Raw genomic sequence first — 22518 nt, 5'->3', positions numbered from 1 at the left:
AAGCGAGTGTGAACGAGCCGCTTTCAGCCAGTAATCACGTGCGGCACCGGCGCTATCCGAAGGCGCAGGAGGAGCGAAACCACATTGAGTATGCCACTTAAAAGGCAAAAAACAGACAACGCTGTCTTTATCGGTTCTGTAGTTCTCTTCCTTCTCACGTCCCCCGTGTGTCACGTGGATGAACCGTTGGACGGCTTTCAAGCTCACGGTGATAGGTGAAAGGCAGTTTGTAAATTCAGGCATCGTGTCATATAGTTAACACAATTTACAATTGGAATTCATCCCTACAGTTGCAATGTGAGTTACCCTTGGTCACTGCCATTACAACAAAGCAGAGTCGCTTCGAGTTCGGTATTCGTTCTCTCTGGAAAGACGAAGAAAGCGTTTCTCGCAACATTATTGTCCTATTTCATTCCCACAAACTTGGTTCTGTCAACATGGGATAAGCGTTACACCTCGAAAGAAAAAACCACGGCGCGGAGTCTACTTCCAATCTTCGCATTCCCAATCGGAGGTTACAAGAGAATCTGCGAACCGGTATGCAACCGCGACTCAAGACGCTAAACATCTGTCGCCCGTACGAAAGGCTGTCGGGGCCCTCAAGAACCTAAATTCGTAAGCTTTGAGGCTGTTTTTTTCATGCCTGAGAAACTAACAGGGCTGCACTGAAGGATAAGCTCGACGTCTTCCTCTTCTTTATACTGCAAATCACCAGCATCCCAAGCGAAGGCTGGACAACGTCCTGTATCGACCATGCATGCCCAACACTGCAGGCCGCAAGGGGAACTGTGACCTCAGAAACAACGTTGATGGCCCGCCAGAGCATCTTCAGGGAGGCGATGTTGGGTTTTCCGAGGCACTCACAAAGGGAAAGTCCATGAGCAGAGAAGCTCCTGTGCGCATGTGTCTTACGGCGGCAGTTCACCTAGAGTTTTCTGTTACGGAAAAGTTCTGTGTGTTTGCACTCCACAGAGAACAAATCAACGTGGCCCAAATGTGAGACGGCGCAAGGATGGCCACCGTGCACACACCGGTACGGCCAGTGCCAAGAGAGTGCAGAATCAAACTGGGAAGCACAATCTCTTTTAAACGCGAGACAGCTCCTTTCGTAAGGTGAAGCAACTCTTCTCGGAAACGTAAGCAGCATAAACCCGCGTAGCTCGGTGGAGGCGGCACATCATCCGCAGGTGTTCAAGTGTCAACCGTGGGTGACTTTTGGTGTGGACTCTGTTTCTGCATTTCTGGTGGACTAGCAGACACAAAAAGAGGCCCAGATTGGAGGCATAGGCCGTGTTGATTCATTTTCCCGCTCGCTGCCGCGTTTCCGCCCGATACGAGGCGGCGCATTCAGAACATTTTGCGGTCCAAACAGCCACACGTGTTTCCTGCTCCTGTGGGGGGTGTTGCGCTCTCGGTGCCTCGCCGGCAAGCAGCCCGAATTTCAACGCAGCCATGGACGACGACTTCCCTGCACGTCGGCTATTCTTTTTGACGTCGGTTGGACGCATTGCTCGACTATGCATGTGAAGGCATACATATCGCGCTTCCTCTCTGCGACGCGGTATTTTTGTAGATCCTCCGCTCCAGCAGACGGTCGCTGCCGTGTGTGCACTGCCTCCCAGTCTGCAACACACACTATCGGACAACGGCCAAATCCCCCCTCAATGTGTGGTCCACGGAGTTGGGTATACGCAGCTACACCGAATGCATCTGTTGGTGGGTGCCCGATCTTTCCTTTGCGAATGCTCTTATTTTCTAAAACGGCAAGTGTAGCAGCCGGTTCTGTTTGTGTTTTCTCTCGAAAAGGCATGCGGGGTTCCCTGTGCCCCCAGCAATCGATATCGACCAGCAGGGGGGAAGGCACTGGGAGTACAGATGCGAAGCTAGGCCGTCGATGGGGCGGCGCTTTGGGGCGACGCTTGTCGCAAACTCCACGCTTGCGAACCACCGCGCAAGCGACTGCAAATTTGAGGAGGTCGGTTGTGAGGAGAGTCACGTCGGCTGTTATTCTCCGGAGGACTGATGTACTTTGTTCTCTGTGATTTTTCGGATCGACAGTTTCCTTACCCGTCGCGGGCAAAGCAGAAAAATAGAGGGAAAACGTGCCCCGCACAGAGTCTTCCCTGTGCATTTGCTCTCCGTGGCCTACCCGGTCACAGTCCTTTCGTGCTGTCGCGTTTCTGAAATCTCTCGCCACACAGATACCGTGTAGGACGACTCAGCGAAGTTGGAACCTAAAAAGTAGGATGTGAACGGTACTGGTGCACTGATTCTGGGGCCAGTCACCCGTCGAAATTTGCACCAAGTTTTGCAGGGGCCCGCGGCGTCAAAACACGACGGTCCGCCCTCTGCTTTGAACGCGTACGAAAGCATTCTCCACGCGGTTGTCTCCAAAGTTCGGCTCCTTAGTGGGGCTCTTTTTACGGAGACGTTTCTGCTGTGCGAAAACCGTTTTTCGGATTCTCTCTTCCCGAGCGCACGCCCCGGGGAAAATGCACTCTGGCTGAGCCCCGTGTGCCGTCGGCCTGGTGTCTCTCCCCCTCTCGGGAAGTGAGAGGGAGGCGAGCCCTCAACTCTGTCTTTCTTGAGACGGAGAGGAGTGTCCGGGCAAAAATGTGCGTCTAGGTCTAAGCTTGTGCGTCTGGGGGTATTTTGGGTTGCGAGACTGAGTCGCTTCGCGAACATTCTTTCTGGGATGTCCGTGGAAGCCGTCTGCGCTCACGTCTTCGTTTGAGAGTTTGTCACCTCGGTCTCTCGCTCTTTTTCACGCCGAACGCCGTACCGCGTAAAACTCGATTTTACCAGGCCTTGAAGCGGGCGTATGCTACCGCCTGTACCCGTGTCTGGGTCTCGTTAAAGCTTTTGTTCTCTGGGCTTCCCGGGTGTGTATCCTGTCTTCATCGCTTCGCATTTTTCTTTACGTCTTCCCACACAGGAGCTCGATCTTTCCGGCACGATGGCGAGCCGCCGGAGCGCCGTCCGGCGGCTGGGTTTTTTGATTTCCCTTTGCACTCTCTTGGTCGCGTTTAGCGGTTGCGAGGATATTGAGGGAACGAAGGGGAACGGCGGCGACGGGTCAGCATCGAACGGCCAGTCGCTCGCGTCTCACAAAAAGAGCCGAGGTTCCAAGAAGGCGCCTGGCGCTCCTGAGGAGGGCAGTCTTTCACATGCGGAGCAGGGAGCTGGTGCGACGAGTGGCGTTGTGAATGGGGGTCGCCCGTCCGTGGGAGTCGGCAATTCGGCAGGTCAAGACAGTCGAACGAAGCGCCACGGTCGTGAGAAAAACGCGCGCAAGGGGGGGAAAGGTCGTCGGTCTCACGAGGAGAAGGGCGGGCTGAAGGCAGGCGCCGGGTTAGACACGAGTGCAGCAGACCGGGCAAAAGACGCACGGAATGCAGGTGCGGCAAAGCTCCTAGCGGAAGCGGGTGAAGGGGCCAGCAAGGCCTCGAGGCCACGCGCAGGAGACAAGGAAACGAGTTCCGGGGAGGAAACAACCTCGTCAGAACAGAGCGACGACGGCAAGAATGCCAGGCGCAAGAGTTCAGGACGAGGGACCGGAGCGCCTCGGACTGCCGGGGGAACGGCTGCCAGCGGGCCATCGCGAGACGGCGCATCGAGAGAGGCGTCGGAGAAACATCCGGCCCCAGCTGACCAGCAGCAAGTTGCCCCGGTGCGTGTCAACGCCAAAGGCTCCAAACCCTTCACTGAGCAGGTAAGGTGGTGCAAGACTCACACACACATACACCGGTGGAGAGAGGCTGTAAGCTTGCATGCGGCATGCTTGCGCTGTTCTTTTAAAACTGTTGAGGCCCGACAGTCTTGGAGCGACCGCTGGCGTCGTAGCCCCAAACGATCTGCGGGACGAGAAAGAAGAAGCGAGGGCACTGGTCAAGTGTTTTCCGTTGTAACGGACTGCTGGCGTCTCGAAGTGTCTGCCTTGCACACCGCCGTGTCAGTAAAATGAAAAAACTGAGAGGACGTGTTTCGTCCGAAACTACACCCATGAGAAGTTTGAAAAAGGCTTTTGTGTCTCGGAGGTCAATGGATATAGGAGGCGTATATACAGCGTGGCATTGAATGTACGAGTGCCGAGAGTTGAGGTGGATGGAAGCGTCATGCGTTACAGTGGTCAGTTCTTCACGGGCCCCAGGTCGTTCCTGATGAACGTTCATAGCTGGATGCAGCGCTCAGTGGTGATGTGCGAACTGAAGATCTTCCAGCATATCCCCAATGACCGTACCGAGTTGACTCTCCCTGCGTCCGTCTTTGGGTCCGAATGTCAGTATGTTAGGGGCTTGTGCCTTCCCTAGTCTCGGTTTTCAATTGCACGCTGTCTGGCGTACGCACCGAAGATCCACTCGTCGGAAACAGGGGTTTTCGTGACTTCCTCTTCGGACTCGTTTGTGTTGAAGCGTGGACTGAAATAGGCGACGCGGGTAAGTTTTGGACCCGTGTCACCTTGTAAGCATCGACGCGGAATGCACGTATCCCGTTTTGTGTGTTTTGCGTTTTTGGGGTGTCCGACCAGAAAGCGAAGAAGATGGTCCTTGTTGTTGATTGGTACACAAAAACCATTGCGGCAACAATGAACGGCCGACGCCCTCAGGATGAAGACGCGATGGTGGTTCACGCCCCCTTGAAGAATTTCCCAGATGCTCGATTAAAGGCGATTTTCGATGGCCACGGAGGCTACCAGGTTTCTCGACGCTGTGTCAATGTGGCTTCCAGTTACCTTGGTAAGAGGCAGTGCAACCCTCTTCACAGAATATACGACGCGTCGCCGTACATGCCTACTTCCTCTTTATGGATTAACTCAGTTACAATCGTTTCTTCTCTATACATCCGTAGAAAATATTTCAGCTTAAACACCGCGGGTAGTTCGTGGAAACGGTTCTTGAGTTCTCAATCAAGAGCCCATTGACCTTCTACCCACACTCCAGAGAAGCATCTATTCTGTGTAGCATGTCTGTTTGGAACGACTGCATCGCAGCTCTCGTGGCAGGCTGCGTAGGCGGCAAAACGCATTGTTTTCAAAGAGTTCGATCCGTAGAGTCGCGGGAGACCCGACGTTTGGAAACAAGACGAGGGTATTCTGGTGTGCAGCTCTGAGAAAGTGAAACTAAAGGAATCACACGACGCCAGCTGGCTACCGCGTTTTGGCCCCTTTCTAGCCAGACGGGCGCCTCTTTTTACCGCTTCGATGGTGGAATCTTGAGATGTGCCAGCGAGAGATAAATTAAAGTACTTGTTTGGCAGCTCGAGACGCAGTGTGTGTCCACTGTATGTCGATGAAGAATTGCCATGAAGACACGGCCTCCGTCCCAGAATGAACTTACAGTCCAAGGGACCTTTTGTACCTTTTCCTCGTATCGCGCTGTGGTACGGTACATGGTGTGGTCACTGGTATCGCGCATGCAGTTGAAGAACTCTGGGGCCAGCGTCTACGTGGAAGGTTCGTCAAAAAGCAATTGCCCCAGAGGAAGGCAGTTGGTTAGACGACCGCCTGTGATTCAGACCCTGTCATATTGCACTTCTGTCGATTCTGGCACTTCAGGTTCGATGCCAAACCTGTCTGAAGAGTCTTTCCGTGAAACCTGCCTCCAAATGGATGCAGACATGCGTGCTGACAATTTGAAAGGAGGTTCGACAGGTAAGAGGTAGCTCGTGTAAAGGCGCTGCGTTTTACGAAAGCATAATTCTTCTTCGAGACGGTTATACAGTAGAGTCTCTTTCGTCGTTGCTGGCGCACAATTTAAAATATGTAGTCACGATACACACAAGGGCGGCCATCCACAGACACCTTTGTGTATACACAGACATTTTCTCGGTCCCTTCTTTTCCTTGTGGACCGCTCTGCTTAACTTTCCGAATCTTTCATGGCTCTAGGTACCTGGTCCGCGCGGACAGGCAGGCGCGGCGCTGAGAAGGGACCAGCCGTGTCCACTGACCTGACGCTACCGTTCTCTGGGACCACCAGTCGTTTGAATCTGTTAAAAAGAAAGACAAGGGAGAGCCTGCATGTCTCGTTCTTTGTGGGAAGGCGATATATGCCTGCACTCTTTTCTGTGTCATGATGCGCGACTGCCTGGCGATCTCGAGAGCAGAGCGCGGCGAAGGAAGCGGCAGACAAGGACTGGGTCTGGGAAAACAAACTGTTGCAGCGGGTCGGGTGTTTTAGGGAAAGCGAAGAACGAAATTAACACATCACATCCGATTTAAAGGGTCGCTCTGCCCATGCCGTGCTGTTACATTGCTCTCCAGGTTTGATGATTACCATTGAGAAGGTGGATGATCCCACTGCTCCAGATGGTATCTCTTTCAACGTATACGCGGCCAATGTCGGTGAGTTTGACGAAACTTTCTGCTCAAAGGACTACGACCTCTTCGTCGCCCAATCGAAAGAAGTGGCAATACGATAAGAATGCTGTTAGAAGCAAACGCAATGTGGAGAGAAGGCTGTTGATTGTCCACGGAAGAAGAAACGACTGCAGATCCCGTTGACTACAGTTAATCACTTTTGATGGCAGGCCTACTGCATCTGTGTCAGTTGCCGCAGATTGACGTAGGCGCTGAAAGTGCGGAGTTCGTTTTATTTATTTGTTGCAGTGTGTGGAGAGAGGTATTTTGTTCGTAGAACATTGGAAAGCATCTGGAGACAACCTCACGTCTGCTTCCTATTTCACAACGCGTGTGCTTTCTTCTTCAGGAGACAGTCGAGGTCTCATTGTTCACCAGGATGGAACGTACACAATTATGTCGAAGGACCACAAACCGACGGCGGAAATCGAGAGAGAGCGAATTCAGCGGGCTGGAGGCTTCCTGCTACGCCGTATGGGTGTTTGGCGCGTTGATGGACGTTTGGCCCTCTCACGAGCTTTCGGGGATTTTGTAGGTTTCCGAGCGGTCCTTCTTCGCATACCTTGTTTTGTTTTTCGCGGCGGCCGTGGGGTATTTGTTCATAGTTGCTGTTGCCTTGCAGGTGTCTTCTGTTTCCGCCATTCTTGCCGTTGCATTCTCTATTGTGCCGTCTGCTTGCACGTGCATTCAATAAGCATAGGCAAAACAGGTGTGTTCGCACATACGCGCATACAAGTTTTCCTCTACGTCGCACAGCCGGTGTCTTCAGCAGTGCGTTCAGTTCTAGCTTCAGGCCGCAAATCTGGTGTCTTTCTGGGAGTCCCGGACGCTGTAAAGCTGTTGTACGTATCAGCCCACTCGTGAGGCAGGCCGACGGTAACCGTTTTGCAACAAGAGCCTCCCGGTTATGAGCCTCCGCGCACCGGGGTCAAAATTTGTCCTCGCGTTTCACTGTGTCTGAAAGTGGTCCTAGATGTTGACCGAGTTTCAGGGTAATGATGTCCTCGGTCGGGGAAGCACCAAGGCTCCCAAGATGACTGAAACCGTGGAAGACTTCGTGCACCGTATCCTCAATAAAGCAAATAAATTGGAATGTAGCCACGTGTAAAAGTTACCTTCTACGTGTGTAACTCTGCGGTGCCCACAGGCCCTCAAAGACCGCGATGACCTGCACCCGAATGAGCAGAAGATCGTGGCTGTGCCAGACCTCAACGTGTTCAGAGCTCTGCCCGGCGACATTGTCCTTATGGGCTGTGACGGTAGGTCTCAAGTTTTGTCACCGAGGAAAGGGCGTTCCTGCGAAAGCGAGAACCGGATAATCTGCCGGTCTTCTTTATTTAGCGACGCAAAAGTGGCGATGTCGTCGAAAGAGATTGAGCGGGTTAGTAGAAGAAAGGTCTGCTGCAAAGGCAACGCAGCTATGAAAACGACCAGGACACAACGAACGATTTTCAACGCGGAAAACAGGTGGCCGCCACGCTGGTCTTTCGCGCGTTACCGGGTTTGACAACGACTCCAATGCTGTTCAATTGGAACGGAAATCTGAGACGAGGTAGTGGATTTTAAGAGGAGGCGTGGAGACAGCTCCTGAGTATAGAACGACGTGTGTGCAAAGTAGTTCGAAGAATTGTTTGTCTTTGTCTCTGCAGGTATCTTTGAACGACCAGAAATGAATTGGCAATTTGTTGCTGATCTCCTCAGTGTGGAAATGGAGAAGACCGGAGGAGGACTTGCAGAAGTCGCCTACAGAATCTTAGAAACTGCGTTCATGCTCGGTAGGCTTTGCGCATCCTGGAACACTGGAAAACCTGAAGACAACTTTTTTTAGAGCAGTTGTGTCTGTTACACTTTTTGTGGTCCTTGAAAAGATGTTAAGGCTTCAGAATGTTGGATACTGAGCGTCTCCAGCCTTTGAATGGCCCTTTTGCTTTTGTCGCACTGTGCTGCGTCTCCAGGAAGCAGGGACAACGTCAGCATAATGATTACCAAGCTGGTGAAAAGGCCTGTAAAGAATACGGAAGTTAAACGCTTCGACTACAGTTTCACAGGTAAGCATCTAGGAATGCTCTCAGGACGTTCAGTCCAGCTGAAAGTATGGTGAGGGCCGGCGAATTTCTTCAGAGACATTTCGTGTGCTGGAGGGGATCCGGACCGATGTCGGTCTTTCCATCTCACGTGCGTATAACCACTGGATGGTTAGACACCGAAGATGCAGTGGGTTTACTGCGGTGCTTCGTTATCGGACACACCCGTATCCGTGTGTTGTATGCTCAGGCGAACGCGTTGTGTTGCGTAGTGAAGTTCTAACGCATAAGCCCACGGACGATAAAAGCGGTCGCTATGGCACGGGGAAGGACATGCTTGTAACATTGTTCTAAACATAGAATCGAACTGAAAAGAGCTACGGAGGGTGAACGTTTGTTGCAAAGGAGAGTGCTTGATTACACAGGGCGTTCTCGTATTTTTCAAGAGACATTCAGTGAAGTTTGACAGCCGGCGGCAGCTCGATCTGGAGTCTATATGTATTGCGCATGCCACCGCCGATTGATGATTTAAGTCACTATCAGCCTAGGGAAAGTGAAGGTAGACATCGGAGGAGTGACTTAGATGATGAAGAGGCAAATCCCTTCTGACGAGCTAGGAGTACTCACTACTCCGTCTTGTACTCGAAATCCTGTGCGGTACCAACAGGATCCTCGGTTTCCAGCGAGTGGTGACCTGAGCGGCAGCGGGATGTGTGGGGGCTGATTTCTCCAGGAAAGTGCATCGATAGACCAGACAACAGAGCGCTTTACAATAGAAACTGGGCTGATGTGATTTGTAGTTCCTTGAAATTGCCGTGTCCTGTGGCAACATTCGGCTCCAGGATGTTTATTTGACAGCTAGTGCGGTTGATCCATGATGTGTTCGATTGGCAACGATCAATGGATTTTGGGGGGCTCATCGGGTGATCTAATCCTGCGGAGGAGTGCGCACAACATGTGTACAGTGTCTGTTTTGGCGATTCAGTTGTGCCCTGATATGTTCCCGCATTTGAAAAGCTCCCTCTAATGCCAAGAGGCAGGTAGATGAGCTCTTAGGATCCGGTGTGAGTGAGAATGCTGGCAGCTGGGGTTAGAGAGCCGAACATTTTTCTTCGGCAGCGGGCTTCGCTTCTGGGGAACCTTTCGGAACCAGAAGGGCAAGACAAGAGGTTCGCGTCGATTTTGGATGGGTGAAGTCGGCGATTATTTCGACTGGATGATTCGTGAAAAGACACAGCGCGTTCCGACCTGGAACCGTTCCAAAAACTGGTTTGTTTGTCGAACTCCTTCGCAACATTTCTTTTGTATTTTGTGTCAAATGTAGTCCCTGACTAAGCAGTTGCTAGCTACTGTAAAGGAACGCTGTGGCTTTCCGCTCTCGAACATGGCGGGTGTGTGCTCGCAACGAAGATCCATTGCGGCAAAGGGGGACTGGCCTGGTCCTCCTTTGGCACTTTTTCTTGCACTACCTTGGACCGAGTTGTTTAACACAGCATGTGATTGAATATCACTGTCGATTCGATTCAGTGGAAATACAGAAGGATACTTACTTGAACAAGAATGCAGGGAAAATGCACCAACGGTGTCCAGTGTGACTATCCACGGCGTGTGAAGAGACTGGCCGTATGAGTGGGGATCCCTTCGTTTGTGTTTGCTCCACTGAGACACCGTGAAACGCAGGAAGGCGTGGAGCATACCTTTGTTACCGTCAGAGTCACAAGTTTACATGCGTTTCCGTTGTCGCTGAGGATGCGCACTGTTCCACTAAGTGAATGTATACTCATTTTTACAAAACTGTACTGCTATAGGAAGAAAAGTTGAGGAAGGAGAGTAAAACGAAGAAGTGAAGGCATGTACCGCAGGAGAGAAGAAAATTAACTTCACGTTTTCTGCCTAACAACCACACGGGGAGTTTCGGTTTAGTAGATTTGCTAGCTCGTGAGTATATGGTTGGGGCCGAATCCCTCGCAGCTATTATTCTAGAGAGACAGTCTTTGTGGCATCATGAACAACAAAACGGCTAGAGCAAGAATTCATGAGACAGACGGATTACTTCTCAGCCACACGAGGGTGATTACTGGAGTTTCTCAGGTGCGAGATTTTGGCCTTCCAGCATAACGTGTTCCCCGAATCCGCCTCAAGACATAAAAAGCATGCGGCGTCACCAGTTTCGAGAACACTCAGTATATCCATAAATCTATTCCGGGCACACCTTGCATTTTATCGGTAAAAAACAGGGATATTATACCACTGAAATAGTGAAAGAGAAAGGGAGGAATGGCGTATGGCAGAGCAAGCCGCCTGCTCAATAGGGTCTTAACTGGGCTCTCCGTCGTCTCAGCTGTAAACCACCTGGCTGTGAAAACATACTAGAGTCTAGAAGCAGCTGTTGTCTGACTCGTCCCACGCAGCCACATGTACCACAGTACAACTGAATACGGCTCCATGAGCAGACAATTGTCTACTAGTTGTGGACGACTGGAAAAACGCGAATCATGCCTCTTGTGACGAAACGCCGCAAGTAAATGCTTCCCACTTTTTTCGATATGAGGCACCTTCTTGCACCCAGCATCTAGCATTTTCGGCCCAAGAATCGCAGTTACATAAAACACGCGTTGCTTTGCGGGCGGTGTGTAAGTCTCGCGTCAAAAAGCAGTGCACTATCCTGCCGTTCGAGGAGTCGTCCGGTTGTGACCTAGCGTAAACTTAACACCGGTGTATGTGGTAGTCTCATTTTACCAAGAAGCTCCTCAGTGATGTCCGCATTAAGAAGACGCAGTGGAACCGGAGTCTTCATATCTGCTGGAAAGCAACCGCTGAAGTTCCTCGACGAAACCACGCTCACCCCTCATCGCATCGCAAAAGCGAACAATTGTTCCATTCCACCTAATGATCGGCGAAAGGCGGCAATCGCGAAAATGTGTTAATCTATCATATTCAACAGGCGCCACGACGCGGCAGACGTTCCTCCGGCAACGCTGAAACCGCCTCGGCCTAAGGACCCACAGGCAACTCCCTCTTTCCGCCAGCGGCATGAGTGTCAATCGTGAGTCTTCTCGAAGTTCACAAATTCTCCGCCGCTGCTCTTCGGACTATGACCTAACCCTCAAGTTTGCTGTTCGCGCATTAGATTTCTAGCGCTTTGCCGCCGTTCACTTCATTTCCATTCATGCTTGGTGCTCGCTCCATCCTACAGGGCGATTGCAGCTCCGCTCTGTCGTGAGTTTCCCAGGAACAGGTCCCTGTGCATGGTCCGAACGTCGAATGTCGTCTGTGCCTGGGGCACACATCCGATCGCAACTACGCCACTTGTCGGCAGAGGCTGTGCTTGTGCCAACTTCTTCACTGTTGTTCCAAACAAAAAGGCAACAGTCACTCTTAGCGGAGCTGTGTCAGCGCCCGCCAAGAGCCTACATTCGCCGTTGAATTCGGCTGCAGCCTTGAAAAAGTGACACCATCCCTCGTAGTAATTTTTCTTGTCGCTCTGTATAAGTCACAATTGCACAGAACACTCAGTGGGATACTTGGACGAGATCATGTTTAACAGATACAGCGTTTGTTCAAACAGTGGTGCTGCATCCTGTATTTAGTAATCCAAATATATCAGCCTGTCTCATTTGGAAAGACTAGTGGTGGCCTTTAATTTCTGTATATTCACATACAATGACGCGTACTTGCGATACTTCAGGTTTTCTGGCAAGAGTCTGTGTGGTACAATAACGGGTGCTCACACACCGTAATGTGATAGAGGAACAAGCACACCAATCTTCAAGCGTATACGACCGGCATGAAATCGGATGTGGTTGAGCACGGCCAGTGCCTGATAATAATCTCAGGCAGGCTCGCCACGACGCATACACATGGTTAACTCTCCAAAAGATGGCATCCCCTTCGCTAAGGCTCAACCAAAATGACCGCCAAAACGTGGGCTACCTCGTCCACAATCGTTTCGTGCACAGGGAAGGCCAAGACCTGTCATAAAATCCCGGCCCGTACAAGACGCATACAAAAGCACCACTCACCAACAAGTTCCTAAAGATTTCTTGCCGTCCACCATTCTTGAACTTGAAGTCAGGTACAGGCTTCTTCGGGTAAAAAAATGCCATCGCATTAGCCACTTCCCGGTTACTCCAAATCAGAAAAAGTGTGCCATTCGACACTGGGTCGAAAACCAGGTATCCGCCGGACTCTCTCGCCCGATTTTCCGCTGTTGTGGCACACCCGATTGCTTCAGGATTCGTAGCAGGAGGGCCAACCTTATCCCCGCACTTTGCATTCCCCCTCTTCGACTTCCCGCAGCAATCAGGTAGTCCCATGTTGACTGGCTCAAATTCCGTACTCACAGGAGCGCCGCTTCGATGTGGCGGTTGCTGACGACGGGAAGCAAAATCAGTCTCGAAGAAACAGGGCAAGATCACTACTTCCAGAAAAACGTCAACACAATGAGTTTCCTATCTCATTGATACTATTTTTAATTGTTGTTTAAATTTGATATACCGTGACCATCGTTTCGCTTTTCCAAATCCAAGGTCCAAAGTCACTTGAAAGTTAAAAGGAGGCAGGTCTGTCGGTGGGACGGGCGATTTGTAAGAAAGGTACAGCAGAACGACAAAAACTTGAAGAAGAATCGTCGAAAACACCTTTCACTCCCTGCCTTATTAGACAGATAACGTGTCTAGAGAGAGTAACATCGGGAGAGGGAATTGCGGCGTTCACGTTTGAGACACGCAAGGGTGTTGTCCAGATTGGCTTCGCGACCAGGTACACGGCAGGCACCCTGCTACAAATTAACACCACCGATACGCCAAGTGGTAGGGTGCCCGCTGTGGATGCCCCTTTCTCGCCGTGGCTTCGTCTATTATTATTACTCTTTTAAGGACAGACTACAAGAAACAAGAGCCTTGCCCATGTGCAGCCCCGCGAAACAGTCTATTTCCGCAAAGGGGCGCGGCGTCGCAGTGCCTGCACAGGATACACTTCTTGGATTCTCGTTGTCGTGGCACCTGTTTAGTAAGTGGAGGAAGGCTTTTTACACCACCCAAAGTCACAACAGTTTGTGCTAGCATGAAAATGAGGTGAGGTGCGTATGGCCATGGTGTTACCTAGAAACTTTACTTGAGGAGTTCAAGGCTACGAAGGCTGGCGACGCCCTCCCAGCTAACCTTCTGGTAGGGAGCGTTCAGGCGCTATGTAGAACTGTGGTGGGCGAGTCTGGCGAAAAAGTGGTCCAGAAAGCGTTCCCATATTGTCGTTGCACTAGCCTTCACAGCGACCGTTTCCTTTTGGAGATGAGTGACCATCCGTGGTTGAGAGCCACAAAACTGGTGCCGATGCTCTGCAGGTGTCACCAGGTGTCACCGCGTCATCGAAACCAGCGCAGTGGGGTCGCTTCACTATCCTCTTTCGAGTCTGACGCCTTCTGACAGAACCTCGCGTTGTAAGTCGCGCTCCCACACTGGAACATTTGTTAAGGATGAGTTTCAAGTGGCTGAGTAGTTCGGCGGCTTCTCAAATAACTAAAAAAAGAGGAACCAAAACCAGCACGGCACAGGGAACGTTCCCTATACAAGCAAAATCACACTCATGAAACACGTGGGTCACGCACACTACCTACACTGGCCTTATCACATTCCAAACGCATATCGGCACACTATACACAACAGCAGATCCAGACGTTTCATGATATGAATTGAGAGGCATCGAATCGGGCTTGTTAACGGGCATCGTGGTGAGAGGCGGGACGAGTTCACCACATTTCAGATTCGTTGTGGCTGTAGTGGATGTTCGAGGTATCTACCAATTTGATCTCCACTGGCATCCATCCTTGATAAAGGTAAAACTGTTGTAAATCCAGACCGTCTGAGGCTACATGCCTGCTTCTATGGTAGTCACTGGATCGATCATCGTCAATGATTGGGACTGCGCAGCAGTTTCGTATATCATACTCTAACATGAGCTTCTTTCATCTCAGCGGTAAGCAAAGAGTCGGAACCCAGTTTAGAGCGTCCATGCAACAAAAGGACCGAGAAGGACGTTAAGATCATACACGGTAGAGTATGATAACCTAATATTTCTCCTGCCCCCGCGTTTATTGGCAATGTGTCAGCATTCTTTCGTAGACCTGATGTTCGCTCCGAAAAGAATCCCCTCCAGGCGTCGACCGTGATCAGTCTGTATAAGCACGTCTTCCTCCGGGAGAGGGCTGTCACACTGCCAGTTTAGCCAGTGTATTCGTTTGGCCATGTCATAGCTGTGTCTTGCCCCTCTATACGACCAAAGAATTGCGCATGTTCCCACTTTTTCGGCAGACTTGTGCGCTGGTCACCCCTACATAACAGAATTCACCCAGACTTACAAGCCAGCAACAGAACACAATTTTTATCGTGCTTCCTCAAACGACACTACTAGCACCTGCCGAACTCGTTAGGATTTGCAACAGAAACAGCGACCAGCTGACTCGCAACATTATGGCAGTCAGGGTGCAGTCCAGCACTGGTGTGCTGTATTCCAGAGCGGTGGATCGTGTCTGCTGGGTGCTACAGGTAGGGTAACAAGCAAAACATGTAGTCGTACAACCTGAAGTAGAAGCGTCCGACAACTTGACACCACGACCAACAGAAAATACCAGATTCCAGGGGCTGACATAAACACGCCGGTCAAGTATGATTTGTCCTTCGTGAGGAGTTTCCTTCGGAAGCGGTTCTGACCATTCAGCAAAAGAAGCGTAGACACAACCCTATGACTGTGTACGACTAGGCGAGCGGCGCAGTTAACGGCAGCCTCCTCTGCGCTACCAGCCACCGTGCTCAGCTGAGCGTGAACCAGGATAGCCCTTAAGGGGTGTGAAGCTAGAATAACAAGGAATGCGCCAAGCTCAGCGGAATGTTAAACCTCGCAGTAGAACTATACCTTGTGTCTCACCCTCGCCCGACCGAGGTTTCCACATACCACGGCACCTAAGAATGTGGCAGACAGTTAGTTCTTTTCTACGCCACAAGCTCCTGATTCTCACAGACGCCCACATCGGCATACACTGTCTGCCAACGACTTCGTCTGACTGATGCTGAAGTGGGACAAAACCATATGTACCACTCACGGATAGTTGACAGTACACCAGACAGCTAAAATAGGAACTCGTCCGGCAAATAAATAGCCACAGTTTCTGTTGTCTCTACTATTTGGTGGTGACATGCAGCCGAGACGACGGGCGATAATAGTCGCCGTAGCGTCAGCTCCACAGGGCTATGAGCTCAACGCTATTCGCTAATTTTGAAAGAACAGAGAAATCTTCCCCCACATTGTCTCACCAAGACTGCTACTTGCTGACAAGGAAGCGGATTTTCGCGTTTCGTTGACGTCCTTTGTATACACGTCACGCACATCCTTCGCGTATACGTCACGCTTGAAGAGAACAGTGTAGTCCTTCTAGTCGAAGTGGGAGGGACGTACACGCTTCAACAACATTCGTGGAAGAAATAAGCTGTTTTTTTAAGGCGTTCGGACAAAGTTGCTGGTACAGCATGGCAGAAATACCAACAAAGCGCAGCGACAACCCAAATGCAAACAGAAACAGGAGAACGCTGTGGGGAACTTCTGGAGCACCACCACCGTCAGCTGAAGTGATACCACTAGGCGTTTTCAAGGGTTCTGCACACCAACACCAAACAATCTGCGTGTAGATAGCCAACGCATCATTCGAAAAACTTGACATCACGTGGCACTCCGTTCAACAAGACGGCTTCCTCGTAACAAATGGCAGCCAGTCCTGTGCAAAAGGTGAACCATTGCCACTAATCCGTCTTGTTTCTCCACATCTTCCACACTATACGAAACATCCCGAGTTTTCGAACACCGTCCTGCCGACTATCAACCGCATGAACCCGATCTGTGCCTGCAGTTGGTGCTTGCCACCGTCCCGGACAACCGACAATGACGAGAGAAAACGGATACTCCTGTCCGTTGCTGTAAGGTGGTTGCGCCAGAAAAAACAACTATCTCCTGCGGTCTGAAATCGAGCTTTCATTTCTTTCACATACTCCTCCGAACAATTGGCTGAAAGCTCCGCTACCAAATAGCTCCCCTCTGAGCTGAAAAAATGATCTGGAGAATCGCAGATCCCACAACGACGAAAAGAAAAAGGGCGAGGATCAGAGGCCCCACTGGGTACGAATTCTGGCTGCGAATTCGGCTTTCCGGAACATTGCCACGGCGGGTAATGTTCTTGTCGAACTGCGAAATCTTGCCTGCGTATTTCCTGTTCTGGCCCTGCAGGTAATCCAACGCACGATAACGCAAAGTACCGATTGTGCAGTTTCAAACACTGAGGTTGTGCGTTTCACCGGCGTAACATTCACCAATTCCACCTGTTTGGAAGCTGGATCAGTTAATCCTCTGATTAATATCCGACACACGGTCGCTTGCACCTACGCGTCACCGCAAATAAGTCACACAACTGGGTTACTCCTGACCCTTCCTAGTGGAGATCCGGACTCCTATAACACGTTGAAGACCACAAAAATATGCTCCGAAGATTTATCAAAAACTAGACGGCGAACAGATGCTTTGTAGAGAAGGCGTAGTGTGAATTACGCAAGATTAGTACTTCCCTGAGGTCGGAGACGAGACGAGCTGAGAAATGAACGATGGACAATGGAGTACGATAACTGCCGGCTCACACCTCCTTCTTTGTAGGCGGACACAAGGAAACTGGGAACAACTTCTCGAGGCACGTGAGAACCAACCAAACCAGCATACCGGAAAAGTGAGGAACCTTAAAAAAAACGCAAATACAGAGGGAAGACTCTTATCACCTACCGACGGGCACGGAAAAACCAGCACTATCCCGGGATGTACAAAAAACTTTTTGAACAGAGAGTTCTTCTCCGACTTACCGCCATTTCTGCAGTCCAAGACAGTACAATTCGACCTCAGATTGGAAGGAAAGACCAAACAGGCACTGAAACGGTATCAAACCTTGGTGTTCGTCCTGTGAACGGGAACAGTCCCTAGGTGAATCTGTACACTGGAAGACCGTTGTTTCCCGTGTGCGTTGTCGTGGTCTGTCGAACGAACAGAAAACAATTCCTCGAGGCACCTGGCAGCCACCATGAAGAAGGCAGAGATGACGGAAACGCAGGTTCACGTATCTTCGTCACGGCCACACCTTTTCACACCGATTTCGAGAGACAGAAGAGGGCAAACTACCACGAAAGGCACCACTAGGCTGGACAGGATAGCACTTCCGGGTAGGATGCACCACCGTGCCACCGAAAAGTAGAGGGAGGCATTGCGGTTGCCCACCGTGGCTCGGACCGGCTTAAGCTCGAAAAACGGCGCGTCGCAATCCGATCATGGCGCTGCACACAGCCCGTTGAGCCGCCAGGGCTGCGTTCCTCTGCTACCGTGCAAGAAAAATCGCCCAGTCGACAGCAGACAAATTTGGCGGCTATTTTACAGCTGCTCGTGCATAGATGGGAACACCAGCACAAGCCGGATGCGGGACTGATACAAAGCAGTTCCGTTTGACTTTCCCTTTGGAAGTCACACCTCCCTGCAGGGGGGATTTGGAACACTTGCCATATACTCTAGTAAGCTACAGAATCTAATCTTCCGGATTAAAGGAACAATTTCAGAGAAAGTCTTACGGAGCGAATCGTAGCTGTGGAGGGTCCGTGCCGAGAGGGATGTGCGAAATCGACGGGTCTTGAGTGACCAAGAACGAAGCTGAGATGGCGCATTTCCCGGCCGTTTTCCGCTCCTCGAGACTGGTTTTACATTTATTTTTTTTCACTGTATCATCTTTTCTACATAATATTAAGGCGAACCACGACATCCATGCATGCGTGTTTTAAGGCGAATTCACGCAATCGATTGTCTTGCCGGCCGCTGCTCGGCTTCTTGTCGCCACGGACTGGCGATTGTTCTACTGTGCATATTTTCTTCACCTGATTGAACGAGCTGCAAGCTGAACTTGACTTTGTCAAGGTAAAACGTTCGCTACGGCTGGTCATCGTTAACGGGGCGCGTCAATGAGAGCTCGTCACTACAATGTTGGGTCGGCGTGAATCCCGCGGCTCCGTGGGCCCTTGGGGCCGACCTCTACGGTGCTATGCCCTGTCCACCTTTATGATGCACATACCAGTGTTTACCGTCGTAGTATTTCTGTGTCCACATCTATCCTATTTGAGCGAATTCGCGTATTCCGATATGGTTGCGTCCCCAAGTCTGATTTGTCATGTTTCCGCTCTAGAGCAGCAGGACAGTGGCCTCGCTGGGGAGGATGCTGCCAGCACAGCTGCCTTCAATGAAGAGATCGCAGACATCATACGCAACGGAATAGTTTTCTCCCCGGCGAAATTTGAATTTGATGAGGAGTACGACGCTGCCAAAAAACAGAGCCAAACGCACGTTATATGGGACGTTTATCATGTAGATGAAAAATTGCTCGTACACAAATTGCAGGAGCGCATGGAGCGATTTATATTGACTGCGTATCTTGCACTACGGCGGAAAGAACCGGAGTTACGCGGCGTACCAATCGTAGGCAATGCCAGATTAATACATTTTCTCAGAAGTCTCCTGACCCGAAATCGAATCAAAACAACGAAGTCGGACAGCGAACTCAGTAGCATCTTCCCAGAAAGGCCGCGACTGTTCCAGTGGATACCTGATGTGCCTGTTCACACCTCGGAGACGGAGATCCACGACGAGCTCTGACAATTTTGAACGGAACATTATAAATGGGCAGCACCAGTAGACAGGGGTATGCCCGACATAGGCTACGCGTATAGGCAACACCGACGCCAGATGGAGGGACCGGGTGCCCCATTACTTTTCGGGTGCTGTTATTATCGAGAAATTTGCTATGATGAGGAAATATTGCATATTTGATGTCTTTTCGGTTCCACACGAGTCTCGTGTTTCATCCAAAAACTCGTGACGTAATCTGTCGGGGAAACATGAAATCGGTTCACAGCTGGAGCTCCAGATGGCACAAATTACTGTCAAGATTGTCGTTCAGGTGGACGGGAACTTAACTGATGACAACCTTCAAAACCAGCCAACATAGCCCACCGCTAGTCGATAATCCTGAGAATGCCGTGACGAATTAGTATGCATCCATACTTGCGCATGCACGGCATACAACCATTCACACTCAGGTCCCTCTGTTTGATCCCTGCAGCAACCGTGTGGGGAAACAGTTCCAATGCGGGCGTGGAACTGTCTAGCGTCGTCATGTCTTTCTTCAACTCTGGTTCACCATCAGTGTGCGTTCAAATACCGATGTCCGGGCCTCTTTGGTGGTACTCCGGCTTTCCATGGAGGTCAGAACCTGCTTGAATCCCGTCGACAGCAAGCAGCCACGAAATGCCTTCTCTGTCATTCCAACTGGCCTCCGTAGCTCAAGATGCGTGAGAGTTGGCAGAGAATCCAGCAAAGGCCGGAGTGACCCTCGGCCTTCTTCGATTTCGCCAACTGAGAGTGTAGTGACTTGGCGAAGAAGCGCATGTAACAGGCTTTCTTCCTTTTTGCAGCCCAGATCTGGCTGAGTTTCACTGAGTGATTCCAGAGCGCGTTTCACGTTGAGTCGTTCCACGATTAGTGCATCCAGCTTATGAGGCAAGCTGCCGAGATCCCTAGAGCAAATTCGGGAGTTCCAAGATTTCTTTGCTAGAACATCTCTCTGCGACGAGGTGGCTATAGAAGAAGCGACATTATCTGAATCAGATGTTGAAGCATATGAACAGGAGGAGAAACTGGCAACGCGCACGTAGGGCAGCTCGGAGACAGATAGTTGACGCAGAGCTGGGCAATTACCACTGAATAAAAATCGAGAGAGGCTTCCGGATGAATCTGCATCAGTGGCCTGAAAGCAACACGAATTCATACAGAAATCCACAGGATCCAAGATAACAGAGCAATATCGTGCTTACAGTGGCGTGAAAACACAGACTGTTTTCTATACTGGCTGCATCCTCTATACATCAGACCCCACATCTAGGCGATATGATAACGCCTTTAGCTGAAGCGCCGCTGCTGTTTCGACAAGAAGCAGCCAATCAGAGATCACTGTTTTCCAGACGGTATAGGAAGAAGACGTACCTCGAGACGCTCTAGATTTGGACATTCCAAATCCAGGTCCAGTAACCCCGCAGGACCCTTATAGGTCCGGAGGCTGGGCAAACGCCACTGTGGGATTGGCTTTGTGATGTACGGAGTACTCGTGTTGCTTGCCATCATCTTCGCCATTCCATGATGCTCCATTTCACCAAAACCACCTGCGTGTGATTGGCTATTCGGCGGCTGCGAGCTGCGTTGTCCGCTCGCTGCTCCTGCTATGTTGTCGACAATCAATTCTTCCACTAGTGGAGCGCCATCTTGGATAAATGACAGAACTTGCTTTCTATGTGAAAGACCTGTAACCAGCACCCGCTGAAGACGTGGGCAGAAAAGATACGCGAGGAAGCTACCAGGTACTGTTAGCTCTAACAACAGGGGGAGAAATACATTCAGAGCCTCTGCTCTCTTGTTGCTGAAATGCCCGCGAAGAAGGCCAAAGCTCAGGTCCGTTTGCGGAAGGCATTTTTCAGTAGGCTCCGAGGTCGTGGGGGTCTCCAAATTCCAATCATGTATTTTTTGCCGCAATGCATCCGCCGGAGGGGACGCTTTACCAGCCTGGCACGGCAGACTGAACGCCCGATCATTCCGACTCCTGCGCCGATCGATTTCCAACCCCGTTCCCTGAATCTTCGGACTAATTAGCGTGCAGCTGCATTGCTCGTTGACGAAACGTCGGCCCATACTCCGACCGCACGCGATGGTAGACACAGGGGAAGAATTGTGACGCAAAATCCCCCTTCCGCCAGTGGATGATGCACCAGTGAGCTGTGGAATGCGCAAGTGACGGGAACCATCGCTAGCCTCCATCACGCCGGAGTGAGAAGTGTTAGCAGCAGTGTTACTTGGTTGGGTGATTTCCAAGTACTGGAGCTGGGTTGAATGAAAACGACTGAAGAAAGAGAGGGCAGAGACGTCCGGAACCGAAGCAGTGAGCGACTCCAGATTTATAGTCCGAATATACAGAAGAAGATGGATATCGGAAACTGCGAGCGAGGTAAGATTAGGCAGGCAAACGACTGGACTCATCACTGTGATGGTGGAGCCGTCAGCCCGTTTGATTGGAGAGTTGATCGGAGGCGTAGAGCGAAACAGAATCGGCAGGATGTCAGCCTGCGTTAGTATTTCAAGGTGCGTTCCCGAACGTGACAGAAACGCAAGTAGTATGCCTCTTGCTACTCTCGACAACACGGGGGATAGACAGTGGGCATCCTCTTCCGACTCTTGGTTGCCGGTGTCACTGCCTTCGGAGGCAGAAGCGTAGTCCACAAACAGAGAAAGCAGCTTGGGTGCAACGAGATGCTTCAGGAGGGAAACATCGTCAACTTCAAGTATTTGCAGTCGAGGAAGTTCGATATGACTCGATATCCATGGGACGGTCCGCTGCTTTTCGGCACAAATGCTGTTGAGTTGTTGCGACACGCGAACTCCTCGCAGTTTCATATCCAGTAGGGTATCAACGCTCCGAAGAAAAAGCCTGTGAAGCGACTTAGCAATGAGGACGTAGGGAGTGTCAATCGAAATGGCCATGCGCTTTACGGGACCCGTTGCGTTCAAAATTCTTGGAGTGACGTCGTGAATAGCTTCTGAGTCACGAGCCACGCCAATTGTTATGCTATCACCGCAGTGTAACGAGAGGTATCGAGCCATGCGAGCCTTTTGTCTAGTGGATAGCGCCGATGTCGCGCAAGCTAGCTGATTCAGAATCGTCTCAGTTATCCGGAGCGGTGCATGAAGCGTGTAATAGCGACTGGTTGTAAGGGAGTTCCATGCCTTGGAGACCTGCTTGATCGTAAAGAGTGACGAAGGTGGAAGATAGGCAGCGAGTATGTAACCCCACCACTGGGGGCCCAAAGGGCCGAACGCTGTACTGTCGTGCAGCCGAGACCCGCCTGGTAGGAAAACGCAGTGCGACACACTGGGAGGTTTAGGCATTTTTGGAATACGCTGAGAATCGGCCTGCCTTGCATTGACATCAAACTTTGCGGAACGCTGTTCCTGGTGAAAGCGCACATATTTT

At 50.9% G+C, this 22518-nt stretch overlaps 4 protein-coding genes across 4 annotated transcripts; 1 reads left to right on the top strand and 3 right to left on the bottom strand.

Moving 5' to 3' along the window:
* Positions 1–2956: 2956 nt before the first annotated feature.
* On the top strand, positions 2957–8735 carry NCLIV_068640 (putative protein phosphatase 2C; the record flags this gene model as incomplete). The annotated part of the gene is made up of 9 exons (XM_003886416.1): positions 2957–3712; positions 4529–4736; positions 5555–5650; positions 6262–6342; positions 6707–6846; positions 7505–7616; positions 8007–8132; positions 8313–8405; positions 8632–8735. 9 exons carry the CDS (start codon positions 2957–2959, stop codon positions 8733–8735), a joined length of 1716 nt encoding a protein of 571 aa, XP_003886465.1.
* A 2836-nt stretch (positions 8736–11571) lies between these two features.
* NCLIV_068630 (conserved hypothetical protein) lies at positions 11572–12697 on the bottom strand (the record flags this gene model as incomplete). Its single annotated transcript, XM_003886415.1, has 2 exons — positions 11572–11865; positions 12404–12697. 2 exons carry the CDS (start codon positions 12695–12697, stop codon positions 11572–11574), a joined length of 588 nt encoding a protein of 195 aa, XP_003886464.1.
* Positions 12698–16445: 3748 nt separating this feature from the next.
* Positions 16446–17278, bottom strand: NCLIV_068620 (putative Ribosome associated membrane domain-containing protein; the record flags this gene model as incomplete). The annotated part of the gene is made up of 2 exons (XM_003886414.1): positions 16446–16646; positions 17273–17278. 2 exons carry the CDS (start codon positions 17276–17278, stop codon positions 16446–16448), a joined length of 207 nt encoding a protein of 68 aa, XP_003886463.1.
* Positions 17279–20447: 3169 nt separating this feature from the next.
* On the bottom strand, positions 20448–22433 carry NCLIV_068610 (hypothetical protein; the record flags this gene model as incomplete). Its single annotated transcript, XM_003886413.1, has 1 exon — positions 20448–22433. The coding sequence occupies one exon, from the start codon at positions 22431–22433 to the stop codon at positions 20448–20450; it is 1986 nt and encodes a 661-aa protein (XP_003886462.1).
* Positions 22434–22518: the final 85 nt, after the last annotated feature.

Source organism: Neospora caninum, chromosome XII (assembly GCF_000208865.1).
Source record: "Neospora caninum Liverpool complete genome, chromosome XII".
Classification (NCBI taxonomy): domain Eukaryota; phylum Apicomplexa; class Conoidasida; order Eucoccidiorida; family Sarcocystidae; genus Neospora; species Neospora caninum.
The sequence above is the reverse complement of the archived record's forward strand: the minus strand, read 5'-3'. Positions and strand labels throughout refer to the sequence as shown.